The sequence below is a fragment of the Callithrix jacchus genome, chromosome 13 (genome assembly GCF_049354715.1).
Source record: "Callithrix jacchus isolate 240 chromosome 13, calJac240_pri, whole genome shotgun sequence".
Lineage (NCBI taxonomy): Eukaryota > Metazoa > Chordata > Mammalia > Primates > Cebidae > Callithrix > Callithrix jacchus.
This window is the reverse complement of record NC_133514.1, coordinates 89,746,366-89,771,346: the sequence shown is the minus strand read 5'-3', so window position 1 is coordinate 89,771,346 and position 24,981 is coordinate 89,746,366. Positions and strand designations below refer to the sequence as shown.

Genomic DNA, 24,981 nt, shown 5'->3' with positions numbered 1-24,981 from the left:
TGCCTGTGCTCACACCCAGATGGGAGTTGTGCCTGAGAATTCCCCAGACCTGCCTCTCCCGCCATTTTTCTGCCATTGGGAGCTCTGTGCTGAGCCCAGTACTGAGACCAAGAAAGAAGCTGGGAGCCAAGGCCAGCTGGGCAAATGCCCACTTTCTGGACTGGGAGCCCCTTTTGTGCCACTGCAGTGTTCAGAACTCTGAGTCCTTTGCCAGGTGGGGGTTCCTGGAGGGCCAGGTTTAGGCATCTCTGAGTCTGGCCCTGAGCTAGCTCACTACTCACATGTTAAGTCAATGAGTGGATGGAGGGAGTGGGTGAGACCCGTATGCAAATAGGAGGCCATGGAAGTAAAGAGGGAGAAAGAAGAGTAAGGAAAGAATCGCTCTCATTTCATTACAATCAGTGCCGAGCTCCCTCGCACATTTCCCCAGCTGAGGGGTATTGCTATTTTTAGTCCTGTCTATAGATTACCTAAGTAATCTATTTCTTGTTCTGCCAAACATCAACAGTATCTCTTGATCCTACACTGTGTAAGATAAACCTATTAAAATTCTCCTACTCTGTAGTCCCCATCCAGCCTATGGCTTCAGTCATCCATGGGTTGACTTGTAAAGTGTCAAGGCTGATAATATTTGTAACAGTACCAAACCCTTTTTGAGGCTTTTTCTAGAGGTTGACTCTAAAATTTGAAGAACAGCAAATAGTGTTTTCCATTTACTGGGATGATGCAGATATTGTTCACGGAATGCCAGGGAGGCACCAGCATTCCATCAACTTTCTTATACATGTTATTTTCTTTTTATGGAGCCATCTTTCTGCCCTCATTTCCTCTATTATAGCTCTATTTTTCCCCTGCCTCTCCATCCATCAGGCATTCCCTTTAGGGTTTCTCTTCATCATCTTGCTCCAGCCTGGCTGCTCTCTTGCTGGGTCATGTGGCTGCTGTTCTGGGGCTTTCCTTCTCTGCCTTCTTATTTTGGATTCACTTTTGCTTAGAACCTATCGTTCTTTTCTTTCATGTTTACTCCTTCCTTTTACTTTCACCCATTCTCAAGTAAATACCAAGAAGTGATGGGTGGCAGGTTAGGTTTTGAGTTCTTTTGTGTCTAAATGACTGGATTATTTCCTTTTACTTGATGGTTGGTGTGGTGGGTTGTTGAATTGTTGTTTGATTGTTGGTGTGGTGGGTTGGGTTGTTGGTGTGTTGGATCATTGGTTTGATTGTTGGTGTGATGGGTTGTTGGGCTGTTTTGATTGTTGGTGTTGTGGGTTGTTTGTCGGTGTGGTGGGTTGTTGGATCATTGAGTTGACTGTTGGTGTGGTGGGTTGTTGGATCATTGGTTTGACTGTTGGTGTGGTGGGTTGTTGGGTTGTTGGTTTTATTAATGTGGATTGTTGGGTTGTTGTTTTGATTGTTGGTGTGGTGGGTTAAGTTGTTTTGATTGTTGATGTGGTGGGTTGTTGAGTTGTTGTTTTGTCTGTTCACATGGTGGGTTGTGGGATTGCTTGCTGGTGTGGTGGGTTTGTTGGTTTGTTTGTGTGGTGGGTTGTGGGATTGTTGGTTTAATTATTGGTCTGGTGAGTTGGTATTTTAGGTGTAAATCATTTTCCCTTAGGATGTTGAAGACCTTGTCTACCGTCTTTTAGCATCCAGAGAGACATGAGAAGCATGAGAATGGTTGTTTCTTTGAAAATATCTGGGTTTTTTTTCCTCTGGAATCTTTATAGATCATGACAGTTCTGAAATGTCTCAATGGTATGCCTTAGGACAGACACACCCAGTGGAACCTTTTCATTTGGAGTTTGTGTCCAGGCTCTTCAACTTTCTCTCAAATCTTTTTATATTTCTTCCTCTCTATTTTTCTCTACTTCTTCTCTCTAAGAATCTATACTTCTGGATTGTACCTCTAGCACTCATCTCTTTCCATTGTTGTTGAGACAAGGTGTTGCTCTGTCAACCAGGCTGGACTGCAGTGGTGTGATCATAGCTTACTGTAGCCTTCAACTCCTGGCATCAAGCAATCTTCCTGCCTCAGCCTCCTGAGTAGCTGGGACTATAGGCACATACAACCACACCTGGCTAATGTTTTTCAAACATTTTTTTTGTAGAGATGGGATTTTGCTACATTGCTCAGGCTGGTCATATTTTTTAATTGTATCTTTTTTCTTTTCTCTTTTTGCTTTCACATACTAGGAAAGTCACTTGAAAATATTCTACTTAGTGTTCAAAGAAAGGGGGAGGGGTTCCAGCTCTTCTGGAACCCCTCCCCCTTTCTTTGAACACTAAGTAGAATATTTTCAAGTTCTGTTTTGTTTCTCCAATAGTTGTCTTTGTGGTCATTTTATCTGATGGTCTCACTTCAGGTTGACCAGGTGACCCTTGGCTATCTATCCATATTTAACCTTGAAACAAGTAAAAATGGATAGGAGCCCTGTGTTTGAAGTCCATGATGCTGTTGGCCCTTTTGCTGCTAGAATGGCCAGCTATTTTAACCAGAAATGATACCTTCTTTTTAACAGAGGAACTCATAGTCTGATTTAATCCCTCCTCCCCGTCTGTTGGACATTAAGCATTTGGCTGCCATGCTGTTTGGTGAGGTGGAGGGAGGGTAGGCTTGATGGTTCTGCTTATGGACTCACAACGGATTCTCATTTTTAGGGCCATGCTCCATCTCTGTCCTCCACCCATCTCTTGGAAGTTTCCAGAAGCAGATTGGCTCTAGGTACTTTGGGCTGTGCCATCCTGTCCTTGTGCCAGTCCATCATGCTTCCATATACTTGTTGAAATTTCTCTTCCACTGAGATGCCCTTCCCTGTCAGTATATTCATCTATAGGCTTGTACCTTTTTAGTCCTCTTCTGGAATGTTAGTTGTGTCTTGGGAGAAAGGAGAGAAATGCCTGGGGTCATCCCTTCACCTTTAAAGTAAAGATGATCTCTGCATTTGCAAAGCAATTTGTAAAATCTTTTTACACATATTATTCCATTTGAGCTCTCTGACAACCTTTGAGATCGGAAGGGCAACAGCTGTTATATCCATCTTACAGATAAAGCAGCTGAGTCTCAGAGAGATTAAATGACTTGCCTGAGGTTATACTGCAAGATTGGGATGGAGCCAGGATTCGAGGCTGGGTGTCCAGGCTCTGTCCTTGGTCCAGGGTTCGATGAAGGCATTGGAGGCAGAGAGATTAGGACCCAGACACTGGTAACAGTAGAGCTTGGGACCCTTCCTAGAGTGTTGCCAGGGCTGTGTTTCTGGGAGGAATTTGAAGCAGTGCCCATATAGGGACCTGCTCTAGGGGTCTGTGAGTTGCAAGGATTGGGGAGGGGCAGGGTGTTGCTGTATGATGGCACCTCTCCCCCATACCCTGTGAGCTCCTGAGAGGTGAGATTTGGGAATCCTGGAAGGAAGGTTTGCCTTCTGTCAGCCAGGATGGGAGGAGGGCTTCTTCTGGTACTTGAAAGCTGCCAGGCTGGTTCCTGTCCCAGGGCCTTTGCACTGACTCTTCTCTCTGCCTGGAATACAGTTTTCCCAGATATTTGCACAGCTCACTCTTGTGTCATTTCAGGTTTCTGTGCAAGGCTCTCCTCCTCAGGAAAGCCTTCCCTGATCACTCAGTCTGAAACAGTCACTTTCCCGTCCCTTCATCCTGCTTTACTTTCCTTCCTGGCACTTACCACTTTCTCACAAGGCATTGTATATTTGTTTTCCATTTTCCTCCCCAACTGATATGTAAGCTTGTTTTGTTCACTACTGTATTTCTAGTTCCTGCCATATGGAGATGCTCAATAAATAGTGAGACTTGATTTGAACTCAGATGTTTCAATTAATTAATTAATTTATTGGTATACTCAACAAATATTTCCCATTTATCTGCTATGTGCCTTAGCACTGGAGTTACGGTGATGAGCTCAGGCATGATCCCCTGCCCCCATGGTGTTTACTCTCTAGTGAGGAAGATCAGGAGTCATGATAGGTCATGGGTTTTACAAAAGTGGAAAGTACAGGGGGCTGTGAGTGAGCAAGGTCAAGACTGTTCAGTTTAACAATAAAAACACGTACTGGATGCTTTCTTGTGTCAGGTGCCATGCCTAGTCTTTTATCACATCATCCTATTTAATTATTTTAACACATCTGGGAGGGCAAGAGACTATTATACCCATTTTATAGATGAGAAAACTGAGGTTTAGAGAGGTTAAATAACCAGCTTGAGGTCTCATAGTTAGGAGATATCTAACCTGGGTCTTAGCCCAAGTCCCGCTGGTCACCATCTTCCATTGTTTATTGTTTTTCCTGCAATCACCCCTCCCCCACCAGCCATGTATTCTTCCTGTAGGGGAGGCTTGCCCTGTTTGGGGACAACTGTTACCACCTCCAATTAAACTCAGGGACACATCTCTGCAAAATGAACTCTTTTTAAAAAAAGGGTTTTGTTTTGTTTTTGTTTTGTTTTGAGATGGAGTCTTGCTCTGTCGCCCAGGCTGGAGTGCAATGGTGTGATCTCGGCTCACTGCAACCTCTGCCTCTCAGGTTCAAGTGATTCTCCTGCCTCAGCCTCCCGAATAGCTGGGATTACAGGCATGTGTCACCATGCCCAGCTAATTTTTGTATTTTTAGTAGAGACAGGGTTTCACCATGTTGGTCAGGCTAGTCTTAAACTCCTGACCTCAAGTGATCCGCCCGCCTCAGCCTCCCAAAGTGTTGGGATTACAGGCATGAGCCATCACATCTGGCCTAAAAAGGGTTTTTTAAGTAGGCATTTCCTTCTTTTGAAACCATGGACCCCTGATGAAAGCTTCAGATTCTCTCCAAAGATATGCATGTGGGTGGATAGACATGGGTTTTGCCTGTAACTCGGGGTACAGGCATTTCCTTTAGCCCTTCAGTGGACCCCAGGGCAAGAGCCATAGTGATAGTTTCTTGGTAACACTCAGCTCCTGAAGGCTGGTCACTTTCCCATTCATTATCAAGCTAGGAGAGCTTCCTTTCAAGGGCTCCTCTCTGCACCAGTGCCCAAGACTAGTTAGCTTCTTAGTGGTCCACAGCCAGGTGACCCCAGACAGCTACAGAATGCCTGGCCCTGAAGTGGGGACTGTGCATGCTCACGAGAGAGAAACCATGGTGCTGCCTTTAAGTAGTGTGTGATCTATCTGCATTTCCCAGTGTTACTGCAGAATTACAGTCTTTCGAACTACTCAGTGGAAGAAGGATCCCATGATCCAATACTTTTTTTGGAAATTCACAATATACAAGAACATATGAAGGGATCTGAAAAGTCTTGCAGTAAAGAAAAGCATTTAACTTTATTTAACTCAGCTTTTCCCAACTATATTTGACCATAGAACTCCTCTTTAAAAAATAGTGCATGATTCTTTGCCGAAGATCTAGAGCTCATCAGGAGGGGCTCACTCAATTGTATAACGTGCCTTGTGATCCCTTTCTTAAGAAGGACGGGGTGCTGGCCTGGCTTGGGGAGCCTCTGGATCTTTCTGGATCTCATGGCTCTCACCAGGCCAGGGCCACACTGGAAATTCCAAAGGCTGAGACCCTAGAGAATTCTGGACATTTCCATAGAATAGGAGAATCACCTGCAAAACCAAGTGTAAGTGAAAGCAGGAAGAAATTGGGCAGGATGTAAGAAACAATTTCTTGACTGAAATGGGGAAGAAATAACCAAAGATAGGGATAGGTAACAGAGATGCTAAAGCGGATCTATGGCAGAGAGGGCCTGGGAATGTGGACGTGGCTCTGAGGGCAGGCACTGCTGAAAGAGGAGAGAAACCAATGAGAAGGGTGAGCGACTATTTGAGGTTAATGTGTGTGAGGATCTCATATTGGTCAGTTAGATTTTGTGGGAATTTATTTTTGATTGGGTTAATTCATTCACTCAATAAATATTTATTGAGTATCTATATTTTGTTAAGCACTCTTCTAGAATTTGGGGATATAGAAAAAACCATTATATGTATGCATAATTATAAATAAGCAAATGTAAATGTGTAAATTAAAAATGAGTTCTTTTTGTAGGTTTCAGTCAAAGAGAGAATGCTGTGTGGTTTAGATGTTTCTTTTCCTGAAAGTGCTTTAGAATGCCATGATGCTGAGATGTTTAAATGCCAACTAGCATAAAGGCTGGCCGAGGGTTGTTCAGGGACATGGGGAAGTCTCAGGTTTCTCATCTCATCCTCTCTGTCATTTGGAAACTGTAATTTGCCCTTGAGAAGGGAGAAAGAGAAGGGCATGCCCTGCTCATGAGCCCTACTGTGTGCTGAACTGTGTGGGTATCTGACGGGCATACCACTGGGGTCTGACTCTCTTTATAGACAGATATTCCCAAGAGAACTATGTAGGCCCTTGGGGGTGGGCACGTGAGGAAGAAGGGTTCAAAATGTTTCTGGGATTTTTTTAATCAGGTATGGTAGGACATGCAGACATGAAAATGACCATGATGAAGAAAGACATTATATTCACAGATCCCTTGAAGCAGGAGGCGTGCCCTGCAGGGTAGCCCCAGGTCCAGTCAGGAGGTAGCAGTGAGGGGAAAGCATGAGTGAGACTATTGAGGTTTCGAAGGAAGGAATGGACAAGGCAGGGTAGGCAGGGTAGCCAGGTTTAGGATTGGCTAGTTTGAATAATACTGGCAGGCTCTGAAGCATACAGACTGCCTCAGGTCATTTGATAGCTGGCCCTGGGATGATTAGGGTGAGGGTGGCAGGGGGTGGTGGGATGGTGGCCTGTCAATGAGGAGGTGGTTGAGGGTGTGGGCTCTGATTGGTTGGTTTGAACAGGAGACTGAGGCAGGAGGATCCCTAGAGGTCAGGAGTTCGAAACCAACCTGGCCAACATGGCGAAACCCCATCGCTACCAAAAAATACAAAAATTAGCTGGGCATGGTGGCACACCTGTAGTCCCAGCTACTTGGTAGGCTGAGGCATGGAAAACCCAGTGGCAGCAGTTGCATTTTGCTGAGATCACAACACTGCACTCCAGCCTAAGCAACAGAATGAGACCCTGTCTCAAAAAAATATATACGGTCAATGCCAAGGGCAAGCCCAGGACTCAACTTGGCCTATGGGAGATCTGGAGGGAGCATTTTTGGGAATGACTGCACTCTGTCCTCCCTGTGCCTCTCATGTACTCTTCTGTCCTCCACTCCCCAGGGTGAAGCAGTCAGAGCTGTTCGACAGGTGGAAGAGCCTCCAGATGTGCAAATGGGCGATGAACATCTCCGAGGCCAACCAGTTCAAGTACCTATATGATTCGTCTGTCCTCCCTTCTCCTTGTATGGCTCTCCTCAATGCCACCTCTTCCAGTCTCTGTCATCCTGCAAGGCCCAGCTCTCAGCGGGCATCTTCCCCAGAGCAGGCCCTGACTGGGGTTAGGAATCTGGGCAGTGGGGGCAGGGGGATCTGATTCAACATGCAGGCTGAGGCGGGCACCTTGCCAGGTGCTGTCCTCCACCTTCTCTCCCTCAGCCCTTGCAGCAGCCTTGCAGGGTCAGTGGTGTCATCTCTAGTCCACAGCTGAGTTCATGGAGGCTATTAGCAGGGAAACATGTGCTGGCGTTCTCCGCAGGCCTGTGTGAAGGCTCATTACGCATCCTCTGTGGCCTCATGGTCCCCACCTCCCCTGTCCCGGGGCAGCCGCTCTGACCCAGTGCCTTCTCCTTCTCAGAGCACTTGAGTTCTTCTAGCTTACACGAGACATTTAAGCCCTGCTGCAGATTCTTTTATAAATGCTCTCTAACCATAATGAGCATATTATAAAGTCCCAGAGAGGTTAAGAGCTGTATCTTAAAGTTCTGTGGGAGCTCAGCAAATAACAGATGTCCAAAAATTCTTTTGATTAATGGTGAACTTTAGGGTCTTCTCCACCTCTACAATTTTATGAGCTTATGGGATTATTTTAGTGTAGGCAGACCACATTTTATGGAGTTGATGTGATCTGGCCGTTTGTGCCTATGCTGGATTTTGGCACTCAGGTCCAAGTTTAAATGTACTGAGGTGCTCTGAGCATGAAGGAGTTCACGCAAGAGATTGTGAAAAGCAAAGATGACTAAGTTTTTTGTATTTTCTTTATAAATCATTGGTTCTAATTTTCTGCAGCTCCAGACCAAGTCTAGAGGCAGAGTAGTAGTTTTAGGAGGCACATTTTCAGAAACGTGGATGTTTAAAGTGATAACATTTGAAGATCAGGTGCCAGAGGCCTCTGGGAGACTACAGAAACCCAGCAAAGGCCTGACAGTAGCTTGCAGAGACCCATCTATTATAAAAGCAGAACATGAGCTTGAGCTTAGCGCTGCGAGAGTAGAGAATAGGTCCATAATCTGTGCTGCCAATTGGCCCCTTAGAAACATTACTGTTTGGCTGGGTGTGGTGCCTCCTAGAACTTTGGGAGGCCAAGGCTGGCAGATCACGAGGTCAGGAGTTCAAGACCAGCCTGTGCAATATGGTGAAACCCTGTTTCTACTAAAAAATACAAAAATTAGGTGTGGTTAATTTTTGGTGCACATCTGTAGTTCCAGCTACTCAGGAGGCTGAGTCAGGAGAATTGCTTGAATCCGGGAGGTGGAGGTTATGGTGAGCTGAGATGGTGCCACTGCACTCCAGCCTGGGTGAGAGTGAGACTCAATCTAAAAAAAAAAAAGAGAGAGAAATGTTGCCATGCACACTGCACGGAGGTGTCCTGGGGGCAAGTGAGACCTGGCACACTGAGAGTATGGCTGATAAAACACTCAGCCCAGATCAAGTCAGTGAGAGGCAAAAGCCTGCTGTCCAGGCTCAGGGCGGAATAGAAGTCTCAGCCCTGAGACTCACATATCTCAGGAAGCAACTGGGAAATAATGTGGCAAGAGAAAAACAGGGATGAGTGTGGGAGCCTTTGGCAGGGACCAGACAGCACAGTGCAGGGGTGGAGCTCTGGGGGTGAAGGGCGTGGAGCAGTTTCAGGTGTGAGAAAAGGCAGTGACATCAGGACTTGCCATGCTCTAAGTGAGCAAATCTTCAAGGCTGGTCAGTTGCCTCTCTTTGCTCTTATTTCAAGCTCATGGAACAAAGATGAGATGCTTCCTTCAGGCTGGCAGGAACCTGGTGCCATGAGGGAGTGGCAGGTGGCTGCTAGAAGGCAGGCATTAGCATTCCAATGACAGGAAAGGAAGCCTGTGACTGAGGCGTTCTCCCACCCTGCTGCCTACAAATAGGCACGCTGACATTCCAGTTTGTATATCCGCCGGTCATGAGCTTGGTTAGTATGAGTCAGTCTCCCTCAATGGGAGTGCACTTCAGTGGGCTGACAAGACTGAGCTTCTGGACTAGCAAAGCTAAAAGGCCCAGGTGCTGGTTTGTAATGCTGACCCATGGTCCTGCCTTGCCAGGCCTCTGGCTTCCTCTCTGGGAAGCCTCAGGTACAGTCTGAAACCCAGCTCTTCATAGGAAATTCTGCTCTCTGTGACTGGGAGCCAGATGGGCTTCCCAATGAAGTCCCTACAAGAGATAAAATTAAAAAGAAAATTATAGGCTGGGCATGGTGGCTCACACCTGTAATCCTAGCACTTTGAGAGGCTAAGAGGCTGAGGCAGTGGATCATCTGAGGCCAGGAGTTCAAGACCAGCCTGGCCAATATGGAGAAACCCTGACTCTACAAAAAAAAATTTTTTTTACCTGGGCATGGTGGCACATGGCTGTAATCCCAGCTACTTGGGAAGCTGTGGCAGGAGAATCGCTTGAACCTGGGAGGCAGAGATTGCAGTGAGCCAAGATTGCGCCATTGCACTTGAACCTGGGCACAGAGTGATACCCTGTCTCAAATAAATAAGTAAATAAATAAAACTTTCCTGACTTTGGCAAGCTGGAATCACGAATTACAGTGGATTAGAGATAGAAGAACCAAGTCTGCATGAAGAAACTGGGGCCCGGAGAGAGAGACCTTCCAGTAGCCTCACAGCTGGTGGGGGCAAAGCAGACGAGACTCCAGGACGGAAACCCAAGTTTCCATGCTAGGCCTGACTGGGAGCTCTTCGGAAAGCTTCTTCTCTCCCTCTGTTGGTGGCTGTGACGCGGGCTCAGTGGAGGAGTTCCGACAGTGAAGACTGGGGCAGTGGGGTGGGGCTTCATAGAGAGAAACCTGTCCTGGGTCCTGAATGAGTGATTGGGAGAGGCAAAGGCGGGGCCTTGGGAGAGGCGTGGAAAAGGGAGGAGACACCAGGAGCAGAGGAGCAGGGCAGGGGTGAGTGAGGGAATGGGTAGGCAAGAGAGGCCTCGGCACCATGCAGGGTGGGGGTGAGTGTGGGAATGAGTGGGCAGGAGAGGCTTCAGTTCCATGCAGGGAGGGGACGAGCATGGGAATGGTAGAGTTGAGGTTTTAAGAGGTACATTTTCAGAAATGTGAATCTTTAAAGTGATAACATTTGAAGATCAGGAGCCAGAGGCCTCTGGGAGACCACAGGAGGCCTCGGCTCCATGCAGGGAGGGTGTGAGTGTGGGAATGGATGGGCAAGAAAGGCTTCAGCTTCATGCAGGGTGGGGATGAGTGTGGGGATGGGTGGGCAGGAGAGGCCTCAGCTCCACCCCTCTGTTCTCTACGAGGCTGTTCTCTGCCCACATCAGGTCTTTCTTGCCTGTCTCCCTGCCTGGCAGGTCCACTCTGTCCAGGTGCTGCAATGCCCCTGCCTTTCTCTTCACCACCCAGAAGAACACTCCCCTGGGGACAAAGCTCAAGTATGAGGTGGACACCAGCGGCATCTACCACATCAACCAGGAGATCTTCCGCATGTTTCCCAAGGTGCTGCTTTGGGCAGGGGTGGTCTGGGGGGGACGAGGGAGCCAACCCAGCCGTAGCTCTTCGTGGCATGCCCATGTGGTTTTGTACGACCCACTCACCATCCTCTGGACTCAGTTGTCTTGGTCCTGGTTGAAGAGTTGTCTGAGGTGCAGTAGCCCACGCTCTGAGTTCCTTTGGGAGTTCTGCCTGGGAACTGGCTATGATTTGAGTGACTTTTGGCAAGAAAGTGGCTAGAAAATTCTGGGTATTGCCTTGCTTTCAGAGGATGTCCTGCAGATATGAAAGATGAATGACGACACATTCATCCCCCACCTGAGGGAGGCACAAGAACAAAAACACGTGCAGAGGTTGTGAGCACAAGAAAGCACAGCACAGAGCTAGATCTGCAAGATCAGCTCACTGGATGACCTTGGGCAGAGATTTTGTCTTTTAAAGCCTTAGTCTCCTTATCTGGGGTTTGGACTACGAATAGGTTTGACTGGTTATAACAGAACATCTAAAATATCAGTGACTTAGTCAAGATATATATATATATTTTCCTTTCACATAAAAGAACTCTGGAGGTAGGCTGTGCAGGGCTAGAACAGTGGATCCCTGGTCATGGAGGACCCCAGAATGAGTGAGCTGCAGACCTGAATGGTTCAGAGCACTGACCCTGGCCACTGAGGACTGCAGGATGAGTGAGCCGCAGACATGAACGGTTCAGATCACTGATGTCGTCTTGGTCCTTGCAATCACTCGGACTGACCCTTGGTGCAGACTCACTGCACTACTTTCAGAGAAGGGGCCCTGGAGCCTGCACTTCCAGCCAGTTCTGGCAATTACCCAGGTTTGGTGGTGTACGGACTCTGAAGAGGAGGAAGATTGCATGGGTGTGTTCATAACCACATCCAGGAGAGCTCTGGGCCCAGGGCAGCACTTAGTGAATGTAGTTTATAGAAATTCTGAGTAGGGGCATGTGGAGGTCTTTTTGAATGAAATCTGAAGGCCTTGTCTGCCTTGCTTCTTGGCTGATTGCTAATGACACAAAGCCCAGAGTTTCCTGCATTCTGTGTCTGGTACCAGAGTGTATAGGCAAGACTTGTACATTCTGAGGACGTGGAGGGGGAGCTGAAGGTGAAAGGTGTCAAATGTGTTCTCACCCACTGCGGCCCTCGGAGGATGGTGTTGAGCCATCTTTACAATGTGGGTTTTACAAGGCCTGGAACATGAGGCTGGTGACAGCAGGTGGACTTGTATCTAACGCAGGCTCTTCGGCATAGCAACTGCTTCTGATTGTCGGATACCTGACCCTGGGATGATTAGGGTGGTGGTGGGAGGGGTGAGCAGGCAGGATAGTAGCCTGTCAATGAGGGTATGGGCTCTGATTGGTTGGTTTTCACAGGAAAGGTGAGCTTGCAGGACAGTTGCTTGCTAACTAGGAATTAGCAAGGCACCAGGTGCCAGAGCATCAGGAATATAGAAAATAAGAAAATACCAGCTGGGCATGGTGGTAATGCCAGTGGGTGTAACACAGCTTAGTATGACATACAGATCCAAGTAGAGCCAGGGTGTGGACCACTGAGGCCCAGGGACAGACAGCAGGGCTCACCAAACTTTCTCCAGAAAGCGCCAGGCAGTAACGGTTTCAGGATTTGAAGTTCATATTCTCTCTGTCAGCACTACTCACCTCTGTCATTCTAGCACAAAAGCAGCCATAGGCATGAGTAAACAAATGAGAACGTCTGTACCAATAGCACTTTCAATCTTATTCGATGCTGGAATTGGAATTTTACATAGTTTTCACGTATCACAAAATAGTTTCTTCTTTGGGTTGTTTCCAACCATTTAAAAATATAAAATCCATTACTGGCTTGCAAGTTACACAAAAACAGACGGCAGGCCAGATGTGGCCCACAGGCTGTGTGCAGCTCGCTTGTCCCTGAATTAGAGCAGTGTGACGTAGAATAGCATTCCCTGCACTTCCCTAAATATGAGTATCTCTTTGTGTTTGTAAAAAATTCAGCTTCCCAGCCTCCTATCTGCGAGACTCTGATTCCATGGCGCTGGGATGGAGCCCAGAAATTTATATTTTCAGAAAGTAGCCCAGGTAGTTCTTAACTTAAAGTTTAGGAAACTCTCATATAGAACATAGTAAACTTTCGATGATTTTTCTGAAAATGACTGTTTCTTTCCCTTTCTCTGGTAAAAGTCTAATGGTGCCATTTACTCAGCCCCTGGGGGTGAGATGCCCTTGTTTTCCCTGTCTTGGCACACTGGGCCTGTCTGTCCAGGGAAAATGGACCATGAATAAGGACAGTCTCCCACAGAAGTCCCCCTTACATTAGGCTTATTCCTGATGGTCCCAGGGCAGCGTGATTCTCCACGAGACCCGCCTGGCTGCTGGTCCCACTCAGGCTGCAGGCCTAGCCTGTCTCATGCAAGGCTGCCAGCTGCTGTGTGCTAGGAGGAAAGCTGCCCAGCAGGCTCTGGGCATCAGAGATGGGGGTGACTTTTGCAGCCATCTAATAGTAACAAAACTCTTGACCCCTCTTCCCATCCATAAAGTGGAAAACAGCTTTCCTCCCACATTCTCCACAAGGCTGCCTCTTGGGGCCAGTAGCTAATAGGGGTGGGTATGCTTTGAGAGTTGCAGATTGAGGCGGGGGGTGGCTTGGCTCTGACAGCTGTGCCTGTGCCTCCCCCAGGACATGCCCTACTATCGGTCCCAGTTTAAGAAGTGTGCCGTGGTGGGCAACGGAGGCATCCTGAAGAACAGCCGCTGCGGGAGGGAGATCAACAGCGCCGACTTCGTCTTCAGGTAAAAGAAACCCTGGCTCTGCCCTTGCCAGTACCCCATGTCCCTCCTCCTCCATATTCTTCCCTGGGTGCCCTAATGCCACCCTTAAGCAATTAATCCCCACTCCCCACCCCTGCAGACCCTCAGCTCTTGGGTATCCCTTCCTCTCTGCAGCCCCATCCCTTTGGGAAAGCCGTTGAACTGCCAGGTCCTGTTTCCACATCTGCACAATGGGAGATGTGTCGAGAGCAAAGGGCATCACAGATTTGAAGGCACCGAGGACTCAGGAGCTTGCAGCCATGTCAGGAGGTCCTTTGGGCGCTGTCTCCTTGGGTGCTTCCCTTCCAGAAGCACTGGTTGGAACCAGGGCAACCTTGTGGCAGACACCAATATTGGCTTCACCCTGACTCCAACTAAGCCAGAGACTGGTCCTTGTACTTTTTTCTTATACTTCTTTAGCCACCTTCTTATCTCTTTGTGGATCTTCATTTATTTCTTTAGCTTGGGTGAAGAAGGTGGGTTGAAAATAAGAGCTTAGGCAGGGCACAGTGGCTCATGCCTGTAATCCTAGCACTTTGGGAGGCCGAGGCAGGTGGATCACCTGAGGTCGGGAGTTTGAGACCAGCCTGACCAATATGGTGAAACCCTGTCTCTACTAAAAATACAAAATTAGCTGGACGTGGTGGCATATGTTTGTAATTCCAGCTACTTAGGAGGCTGAGTCAGGAGAATCGCTTGAACCCAAGAGGCAGAGGTTGCAGTGAGCTGAGATTGGGTCATTGTACTCCAGCCTGGGCAATAAGAGCAAAACTCTCTCTCTCTCAAAAAAAAAAAAAAAAAAAAAAAAAAGGAAAAATGAAAAACAGCTTAAAGCAAAGAGACTTGGGTTGAGTCTGCAGTGGGTTGCATGAAGCATGGATTCACTCACAATCATCTGGCCTCTCAGTTGGTGTCAGGTTGGGAGGGTAGAGCAGGTTTGGTGTGACTTGAAGTCCTAAAATAAAGGCAGCTCCTGCATATTTTGGGTTCTTGGCTGTCCAACCCCAGACTCTGTCTCAAGAAGAAGGAAGCCTTGGACACCCTGCATCACCTGCTGTCACAGGCAGAGTGTGAGAGACACTCCTCTCTCTGTGATCTGGAGTCTGCCCGCATGCTCCCTGTGGATGCCTAGTCGAGTCTAACACTGAAGGTTAAGCTTCCTCCAATATGGAAATCTCTGGCCCTCACTGAATCCTTAACCATCCACATTCCTTCCAGGGGAGGCAGGGAAAGCCTCTTTCTTTCTTCCTTTTTTTTTTTTTTTTTTCTTGAGACAGAGTTTTGCTCTTGTTGCCCAGGCTGGAGTGCAATGGTGTGATCTCAGCTCATTGCAACCTCTGCCTCCCAGGTTCAAGCAATTCTCAGTAGCTGGGATTACAGACATGCGCCACCACACTGGCTAATTTTGTATTTCAGTAGAGATGGGGTTTTCCTTGTTGGTCAGGCTGGTCTCGAACTCCTGACCTCAGGTAATCCGCTCACCTTGGCCTCCCAAAATGCTGGGATTATAGATGTGAGCCACTGCACCCAGCCAGAAAGCCTCTTTCTTTCTTTTCTTTTTTTTTTTTAAACCTCACCTGTATAAACAAAGAAAGCCTCTTTCAAGATGGTCTTTTGGGGAGAAGCCCAGGTCTCTGGGGTCTCCCTGAACCTCGATCCAGGCTCCAGCATTGCTAGGCACATGACCTCAGGAATATCATCTCAGTCTTCTGGGCCTTGGTTTCTTCATCTGCAAAATGGGGATAAGGATAACAGGTCCCTCAGTTTTGGGATTCAGTGACTTAATGATTGTATAGCTCTTAGTACCTCCAGCACTGGACACACCATTAGAGCCCAGTTAATGCCAGCCACTGCCCTTCCAGGCCCCATTCTCTCTGCCTGAAATGCTCTCTCCCCAGCCCCCACATCCTGCTTTGCCAACTACCACTTGTCCCTCCAAGCTTAGCTCAAGAATCACCCAGTCCTTCCCTGGCTGTCCCCACTTGTACCCTTTTCTGGGCTCCCGTGTAACTTGGTGTCCACCTCTTATGTGGCCTTTAACACCCAGCCCTATAACCAGGGGCCAGCTGGGTGGTCTCACTCTTGCAGATTGGAAACACACAGAGAACTTCTATTTACAGTGACTGATGTAATTGGCACAACATAACTACTTAGAAATTGAGTCTTAAATGAAAGAATGAAGGAGTGAATGAAAAAATGGACTTATGTGACGTTCAGGGCTAAGAAGTGGAGCATGTGGTGGTTATGTCCACAGGCTCTGAAGCTGGGCAGCCTGGTTTGAGTTAGAAAAAGCTGTGTTACTTTGCTTGAGTTACCTAACCACTCTGCCTGTATTCCCTAAATTGAAAAATGAGGATGATAATAGTACCTGCCCCTTGGGGTCAGTATGAGGAATAAATGAATTAATATGTGCAAAATCTTTAAACAATGTGGGATACATAATAAGTTTTATTATAAAAAATGATACTTTAAAATACTCCTCTCATTTTACAGATGAAAAACAATTTTTTGGAGGGGGATGGTATTCCTTGCCAGGATCATGGGGCTAGTCATAGTCAGAAATGGGAATGCAGTTCTGGTCTTGCATTCTTTCTGCGGTATCATATCATTTCCCTAGCTCAATAATATGATGGTAAACTTCTCCCTCTAAGGGGTCAGTCTCTTGTCCCACCACTTAAGATCTGTGAAGATCTGTGAGAGCATGCAGTTGTTTGAGCTAGTTTTGGAGATGCTGTGGGCCCTTCCATCCTCATCGTCATCATCGTCATCGCAGTGCAGCAGCAGCAAAGGCTCGCTGGGTGCCTGTGTGTGTGCACACCAAGATGCCCCGAGACTCCATCCTGTTCTAGGCATGTCCGTACTGGATGCTATTGCATTGGGAACAAGACCTAGACTTGGAGTCAGACCCATCCTCCACCCTGCCTTGACCACCTAATTGAAGCAAGTCCCTTGACCTCTCTGAATGCCTGGTTTCCCATTTGCAACACAGGGAGCCTAGTATTTGCCACTCGAGGTTATTGATGTCTCCCATAATCCTATGAAAGTTCCTGGCATGTCACAGATGCTCAAAAAATGGTAATTGACTGCAGACAGCCCCCTCCCCAATCTTTAAGGAGAATATAAAACCTGCCTTTCATAGTGGTCTGATAGACAGGGGTGTGCTTGGATCATAAAGTAGGTGACAGTCCTAGTCCTGTTGTAAAGGGTTCTTCTGCACATTTATTCCTTAAACCCATGGCTTCCTCTTGATGAAGGGCCACATTCTCCACAAGGCCCACCATCCCTTACAGTCTGGCCCCTTCTTCCCTCTCGGCCCTCAGCTTGTACCACTCCCCGCTTGCCTGTTCTCTGGTCACTGGGCTGCAGTCACTCCTGGTTGCTTCCTGTTCTCATCTACTACAGGACCTTTGCACAGGATTCGTGTCTGGAATGTTCATGAGTTCCACATTCACCTAGTTAACATCTGCTTATTTCAGCATTTGTTATTCATTCACTCATTATGTAGTATTTGATGTGAAGAATATTTGTACCACATAAGTATGAAGCAAAACAATAAAATGAATATTTGTAAACCAACCACTTGATTTAAGAAGTTGAATGTTTGTATCGAGCCTTTGTATCAACTGGTGTGCTCCTTCCCATTCTACCTCTGTTTCACCCTAAAGGTATTGCCACCCTGAATTTAGTAATCATTCTCTCATTGTTAAAAATTGTTGTGTCACATGTGGATGTACCCCTGAACAATGTATTGTTAAACCATGCTTGTTTGGGGCTGTATTCATTTCCTATAGCTGCTATAAAAAATTACCACCAAGTTAGTAGCTTAGAACAACACAGATTTTGTTATCTTACAGTCTTGGGGGTCAGAAGCCTCACTGGACTAAAATCAAGATGTCTGCAGAACTGCATTCCCTTCTGGAGGCTCCCAGGGAGAATTCGTTTCCTTTTTCAGCTCCTAGAAGCTCCCGGCATTCCTTGGCTCATGGCAACGCCCACAGTGGAGCATCTTCCAGTCTCTTTCTGTGACTCCAATTCTGTTGCCACATATTTTCTTCTCTCTCCTTGGTTGTCACATCACCTCTTATAAAGACCCTTGTGATGACATTGGACTCCCCCAGATAACTCAGGGCAATGGCTCCATCTCAAGAGCCTTAATCGCAGCTGCAGAGTCCCTTCTGCCACATAAGGCTGCATAGTCACAGGCTCCAGGGATTAAGATGTGGACATCTTTGGGGGCTGTTACTCTTCCTACTATGGGGCTTTCTACAAATGGCGGCAACTTGCTTTTGCACACAATATGTGTTGCATTTCTAAGATGTATCTTTGAACATATCCCATGTTTATTTAGCCCTTCTCCTGCCACAGGACTTGTGCTCACTTCCTCCTTCAGACCTCAGCTCAAGCATTGCTTCCTCGGGGAAGTCTTGATTCTCTAGAAAAGGAGATGCTCCCCTGCCACCTGTCCTCTGAGAGCCATAATCCCATCTTCCAGAGGTCCAGGGACTACCCAGCCTGTAACTGCATTTTACAACTAGTGGTTTCTCTGCCCCATTTGTCTGGAACTTCAGCCAAGCCTGTTGGCTGTCCCAGTGCCTGCCATGGAGCAGAAGGACCACTGTCTTATCACCTGGCCACAGAGAACCTGCCAGGCTGGCTGTCGTTGCATCTGGCTGCCCCCATGATCACCATCACTTCCTTCCCCAGCTTGACCTATTGAATGACTGGCCACCCGTGCTCGGGCTGCCTTTTCTCTTCTGCAGGTGCAACCTGCCCCCCATCTCAGAGAAGTACACCATGGACGTGGGGGTGAAGACGGACGTGGTCACTGTGAACCCCAGCATCATCACAGAGAGGTCAGTGGCCTCTTTCTAGAATGGCACTGTGCAAAACAATAGCCAATAGTCACATGGGGCTACTGGGCACTGGCAGTGTGGTTAGTCCAGGCGGAGATGTGCTGGCTGTGAGTGTAAACACACACTGGGGTTCAAAGACTTAAATACGAAGCACAGGATAACTTTTTATATTAATTACATGTTGAATTAATGGTATTTTCAAAATAGTGAGTTAAAGAAAATAGAAAAACTGCACCCATTTCTACTGTTTCACGTGTGCTTACTTGTGAACATTGGACATTCCCTGTGTGGCCTGCATTATTTCTTTTGGATGGTGCTGGTCTATACTACCTTCACCTAGAGATGGGTGGGACCGCTTTCCAGGGGTGACCAGGGCAGGCAGCTTTCTACCTGGCTGTGTCCAGGTGGTACTAGGGAGAAGCTCACACTGAGATCTCAGCTCCCCTCCTGGATCCCCTGCTGGGGTTCATCTGGAAGGTTTTAGGGGAAGTATTAAAACCCTAGCCCTGGGTATAGTCACACCAACCAGATCAGAGGACATGTAAGAGGAGGGGACAGTGGGAGATGAGAGGAGAGGAGTCATTGAATTGGATTAGATGCCCAGGGAACAGCTATTTTAGGGGACATCTGTTCGTTTGGATCCTGACTGCCCTCTCCTGCACTCACTTACAAAAACTCAGTTGCCCCTGAGAAAGGCCTCACCTTCATCTGCACAGGTGCATGAGGTGTGAGGAGGGAGGCGGGCTTACGAGTCCCTCTGTCCTTTGCAAAGCCCCAGGGTGCACGGGTGGGAAAGCGAGGGTCCTGGGAGCACGAAGAAGTGGGCCCTCACCTCTCACGCGAACCCTGCGCAGGTTCCACAAGCTGGAGAAGTGGCGGCGGCCGTTCTTCCGCGTGCTGCAGGTGTACGAGAATGCGTCGGTGCTGCTGCCGGCCTTCTACAATACGCGCAACACCGACGTGTCCATCCGCGTCAAGTACGTGCTGGACGACTTCGAGTCCCCGCAGGCCGTCTACTACTTCCATCCGCAGTACCTGGTCAACGTGTCGCGCTACTGGCTCAGCTTGGGGGTGCGTGCCAAGCGCATCAGCACCGGCCTCATCCTGGCCACCGCGGCGCTGGAGCTCTGCGAGGAGGTGCACCTGTTTGGCTTCTGGGCCTTTCCCATGAACCCCTCGGGCCTCTACATCACCCACCACTACTATGACAATGTCAAGCCGCGTCCCGGCTTCCATGCCATGCCCTCCGAGATTTTCAACTTCCTGCACCTGCACAGCCGAGGCATCCTTCGCGTGCACACGGGCACCTGCAGCTGCTGTTGATGGCGGCCTGCCAGGCTGCCCAGCAAGTGGCACATCCTCTCCTGCTGTCCCTCCTGGTGGAATTCGGAGCCCCGAGCTCAGCAGTGTGGGGCCCTGGCATTCAGGCTGTCACTTTCTCCATAGTTCAGCTTTGTACTTGGATCCTGGGGCGGGGAGGCAGGGTTAGGTACTGAGGCAGAGTCAGCTCTCAGCCTCCTGGCCTGGCCCCCAAGGGTGCCTCCACCCAGTGCCTCCACCTGCCCTGGCTAGCATGCTACTGGGCCACACCCCAAGATCAGGGACCCTGGGGACTGCAAGTGAATCAAGCACATTTCCACTAACTTTTGCCATCCGAGAGAGAGCACAAACTGCAGGCCCCTGTTGCAGTGGAAGGAAGGCCCTACAGAGAATGGAATTGAGGGAGGAGACAGGACACTTCACAGGACACTTGAGCAGTCGCGATTTTATTAACACTTTTGGTTCCTGAGTTTTATATCAAAGACTTAGCTATGAACTTCTATCTAAATCTCAGAGCTTAGAGGCCAACGTAGTGACTAGACCTTCCAGTGAAGAAAGCCTATCTCAAGAGGTCCAGTGACTTACCAGCCAAGCCACCCCACCCGACAGGTTCTTCCATGACACCAAGAGACCTAATACAAGGCAAGGCCTGTGTCATGTCTTAGCTGAGACGTCATCATCTGAGAAGCGCCACACCACCCTTTCAAACACATCCTTGGACACACACGCAGTTTCGGTGCCTCCAGGTTCAATCCTGCGTTAACTCTTTTGATGAGAAGGAAATAAACCAGACCAGCCACTTGCACTATGGCTTCCAAGCCAATGTTATTGACTCAATAAGTGCTTAGCAATCGGCTTCCTCTTCTGTCTCCCTATTTTCAGCTCCATTTAAACCAGGAGTTATTTATAAAGACCTCTTCCTCTCATGTCTCTGAATCCTGCAGAATCCTGCTGTATCGTGTTCCTCAGTTGGTACTGTAGGCTCTGGACTGGAAAGCACTGACATGTGAGGTGGTGAGCTTAGCAGAGAGAAGCGAATTGTGGCCTCCGACACCAGCATCACTGAGGTTTCTGCTGTGAAGGCGGGACTTCCCACAGCGGACCCCGGGGCCTGGGCTTTCTGCAGTCAGCTGGGCTTAGGCAGAGAGGGGTTCACATGTCATTTCTCATCTGACATTAATTCCCTTTGCTTCTCCCTGTGGTGTTTCCACCATAAATGGGACTGTGTCTAAGAGACACTGTTGGTGAACTGCCTTAGAACTTAGCTTTCTGGAATCATAGGATGTTAGTGCTGGGAGGAGGACTTCAGCCTACCTGCCTGGCAACCTGCCTCCCTCCCTCCTTCCCTTCCTTCCACCTTTCTTCCTTCCCTTAAACATTTCTGCAAAGCCTATTCTGCTTTGGTCTGTGGTTGGATTTAGAAAGACATGAGGATAAACAAAGGGATTATCTGTGTCTTCTGGGGGTACAGGGCCAAGAGATACGTGCTGAGTGCTCTGGGAGGGTGAGGAGCTGTGAGAATATGGCAAGGAGTGGAACCTGCCATCCAATTACCTCATTTGACAGGCCCTCAGGCCAAGCCAGTCAGGGACAGAGGAGAGCACAAGCTTTATCCCAGGCCTCGGCTCCTGATCCAGGGCTCTGTTCTTTTCCAAACCTTTCTGTCTTGGCTTGTGCTTCCTGTGGGTGGGTTGTTGTGGAGCCTGTGCCTCGTACACAACACTATTCTTGATGCTGACTCTCACCTGCAGTTTGAGCTCTGGTCCTGGTTGGGAAAACCTCAGGCAGCTCAAAGCCTCAGTCTGCTGGTCAGGAATGTGGGGGAGTAGCCAAGGGGATGAAATCAGCCCAAACGCCCGCTAAACCAGGAAGAACTGCAAAAGGCAGCGGATACTTATTACTTTTTTGAGCTCTGCCTATTTCTCCTAGGGAAGGAACTTCTGGGAAAGATTCCAGTTAACTGAGACTTCTAGCCACTGCATGGTTAATTGAACCCAGTTTTTGAAACCATGGAATGTAAAAACTGGAAGGTTCTTAAGGACCATTTTGTCCCACTTAAGGAAATAGGCCCAGAGCAGAGACATGACCTGGGTCAAATCCTGCCTGAGGCTCTGCTGAGTGCCTGCTATGGACAGAGGCCTCTACTGGCAGCCCTGTGGTTACTGCTTACGTTGCACATGGGCAGTGTTTGGGGGAGGTGCGTTGGTGACACAGGCATCAGGGTTCCCGCAGCTGAGGGTGTTCCAGGCTGGAATCTGCCCCAGCCAGGGCCCCTGTAGGAGCTGGGGATTGGAGCATCGGGGTCCAGCCCACAGAGGAGTTGGGACACCTGGCTGCTGGCAATATTCCTGCCTGTGGGTCTTAGGGCCAGTCCTCCCTTTCCCTCAATGTCTCAGTTTCCTCATCTCTACAACTACAAGCTTTGTAAAAATCTTTAGGGTCTGTACAATCTCCTTATTTTGAGGGGACTTTCATGATGAATGGATCTAAGCCATAAGTAGTATTTCTTATTATAATAGCTAGCATTTACCATGCTCTCATTCTGTGCCAGGCCTTACGTTAGCACTTTCCCTATATTATCGCCTGTCATCATCATGAGACCCCCTTGGGTAAGGAGCCTCCCATCGTACAGATAAGAAGACTGAGGCTCAGAGCAACTCAGGGACTTGCCCTTGGTCAGGCATCTAATGGAGGGAACTGCACCCAGATCTGTAGAGCCCCTAAGTCTGTGCTCCAAACCTCTGTCTTAGCTTCCCAGGCAGACATCAGAACAAGAGGGGTCCTGACCAAGATGCCCCTGCAGGATGGTATGGGACCCAGCTTGAGGGACAGCTGCTCTGGGGGGCTGTCATCGTCCGGGACATGTCTGTGCTTGTAGGTACCTCTCCCTAACCCTGCCCCCTGCAGCAGTAGCAACTTACCCGCAGTGGCATTAGAGGGGAACTGAGGCCATCTTCACATTTTGAAGGTGAGGAGAGATGCCCAGCAACAGCACATGCTAAGTGACAACACGAATGACTTACCCAGGGCTACATGGCCAGCATGTGGCTCAACCGGGACTCACCAGTCTCCTGACTTTCAGGCTACAGTCTTTCCCCTGCAGCCAGTGTTTATAAGAAAAACATTTTTTTCAAAGGCTCAGAGAGACCTGGTGTTGACTCTGGAAGCCCTCTGCCATGTTTCTTCACAGCCCTGTCACCACCCCACCATGCAGTGCAGACTACCCATTAAATTATTATTTAAGGGAAATCGATTCCCCATAAACAAAACTATGATCATGTCTTCCTTTGTGCTAAACCCACGGCTCCAGGCTTGAAAGGCAGCAAAAACAAGTAAATGACTCAGCGCTTAGCCAAGCACAGAGAAAGGTGGCTCAAGGTCAGCAGTAGCCTCTGAGATTGTTTCAGCAACGCTACTGTGGCAGCTCTGCCCACTAATCACCTGGTGCTCAGAGACAGCATGTGCTCATCACCCTTGACTTTGCTGAGAGGGGGAGGAAGCAGAGCAGTGCCTGGGAACAGCTGAGGCAGAGTAGAGTGCTGGCTTCAGATGGCCATTCACTGATTCAGTGAGTGAACTGGTGAATAAATTATATTTATTGAGTGCTCATGTTGTGCCAGGCATGGTGCTAGGTGCTGGGGAACTAGTGATGAAACGTAGTCTCTGCCCTCCGGGGGTTTGTGCTCTGCTGTATGTGTGTGTGCAGATGGCAAATGAAGAATCCCACAAACATACATGGGAGCTGGTTGTGCTGAACACTGTCGAATCCAGGCTCAGGACAGGAGGAGATGACCAGAGTTGATTCTGAATTCTGAAGGTTGCCAGTGTAAAACGTGTAACCAGCAAAGTAGTGGATACTTCTCAGATAACCCCCCTGACATCCGTGTAACATTTGATACGGTTGGCCTCTCTGTTCTTTTTGGTTTGTTTGAGATAGAGTCTCACTCTGTCACCCAGGCTGGAATGCGGTAATGTAAACATGGATCACTGTAGCCTCGACACCTGGGCTCAAGCGATCCTCCCACCTCAGCCTCCCAAGTAGCCAGGACCACATACATGTGCCATTATTCCCAGCTAATTAAAAATATATATATTTTTTTGGTAGAAATGCTATGTTGACCAGGCTAGTCTTGAACTCCTGGGCTCAAGCAATCCTCCTGCCTTGGCCTCCCAAAGTGCTGGGATTACAGGTGTGAGCCACTGTGCCCAGTCTCTCTGGTCTTTCTAAAGTCTTCTCCTCTTCTGTTTTCTAACTATTCTTCCCTGACTTTCCTCCTGTTTGTCTGAATGCTTCTTCTCAGTTTCCTTTGTTGATTCATCTTCCATGAAGCTTCCTCAGGGTTCTCTTCTCTTCCTAGGAGCGTTCCTGCAGAAATCTTATCTATTCACTGCCTTAAGTATCTCTTGCCCTGGCATCTTAACCCCTCTACCTGCATTCTCCCTAGGAGCATTGGAAGCATGCTCTCTGCGGCCTCCTGAATATCTGTGTCTGCACAGCATCTCAAACCTCAACATGTCCTCAACTGGTCTAGTTAGAAGAGCAATCAGAACTCAGAGTCTCCTCCTACTACTTCGTAGCTGTTTGGAGTTCCTGATGCCCCTGGAGGCTCTGAACTCATCATCTGAAATAAGGACAGGCCACCAGCCTCAACAGCTGTTGCAAAGCTAAATGAAATAGTGTTGCATGATGCCTAGCACAGTGCCCTGCACAAACTAGACACTAGCAAGCACAGGCTGCCTCAGCCCCAAACTTGGATCATCCTTGCCTCTTCGTTCTCCTTTATTCTTTATGTCTATTTGTTCATCATATCTTGTTAATTCCACTCATAAACATCCCTTTAATTCATTCCCGCCCTGCATGCCCTCTGTCACTGCCCTAACCCAGACCCTTCTGACTGATCTTTCTGCTTTTAGATAATTACCTTCCAGAAATATCTTTTGTGGGGCCCATTGGCTCCCTGTACCATAAATTTCAGGTTCTTTACCAAATCTTGCAGGCAATGCCCCAAGCTGGCTTACTTCCCTTCCTGGAGATCCTTCTGCCATTTCTCTGCCCCACCCCGTACTATTGTAGGTGCCTTCGCACATGCTGTTCAGACACCTGGAATGGCCCTCACACTCCCAAGCTCCTCTCTCCTTCCTTTTATCTGGCCACTTTTGCAGAAGTCAGGTAATGGCCCCCTGCATCCTCCCCTCTAGAGACCTGGGCTGG

At 48.3% G+C, this 24,981-nt stretch overlaps 1 protein-coding gene across 7 annotated transcripts in view; it reads left to right on the top strand.

Annotated features, from left to right (window-relative positions):
- The window catches only part of ST8SIA5 (ST8 alpha-N-acetyl-neuraminide alpha-2,8-sialyltransferase 5), a 77,181-nt gene extending 56,019 nt beyond the window's left edge, over nucleotides 1-21,162 (top strand). For 4 of the 7 annotated variants that reach the window (XM_035270948.3, XM_078348084.1, XM_078348085.1 and 1 more), the window contains 5 exons: nucleotides 7,160-7,246; nucleotides 10,634-10,778; nucleotides 13,466-13,578; nucleotides 18,357-18,449; nucleotides 19,304-21,162. In XM_035270948.3, coding sequence (XP_035126839.3) covers nucleotides 7,160-7,246; nucleotides 10,634-10,778; nucleotides 13,466-13,578; nucleotides 18,357-18,449; nucleotides 19,304-19,772 — 907 coding nt within the window. In that variant the 3' untranslated portion in view covers nucleotides 19,773-21,162. Of the gene's footprint in view, nucleotides 1-7,159; nucleotides 7,247-10,633; nucleotides 10,779-13,465; nucleotides 13,579-13,731; nucleotides 14,408-18,356; nucleotides 18,450-19,303 lie in introns of those variants that run through there. The other 3 variants (XM_078348087.1, XM_078348086.1, XM_054244159.2) reach the window with 1 other exon arrangement.
- Nucleotides 21,163-24,981: the final 3,819 nt, after the last annotated feature.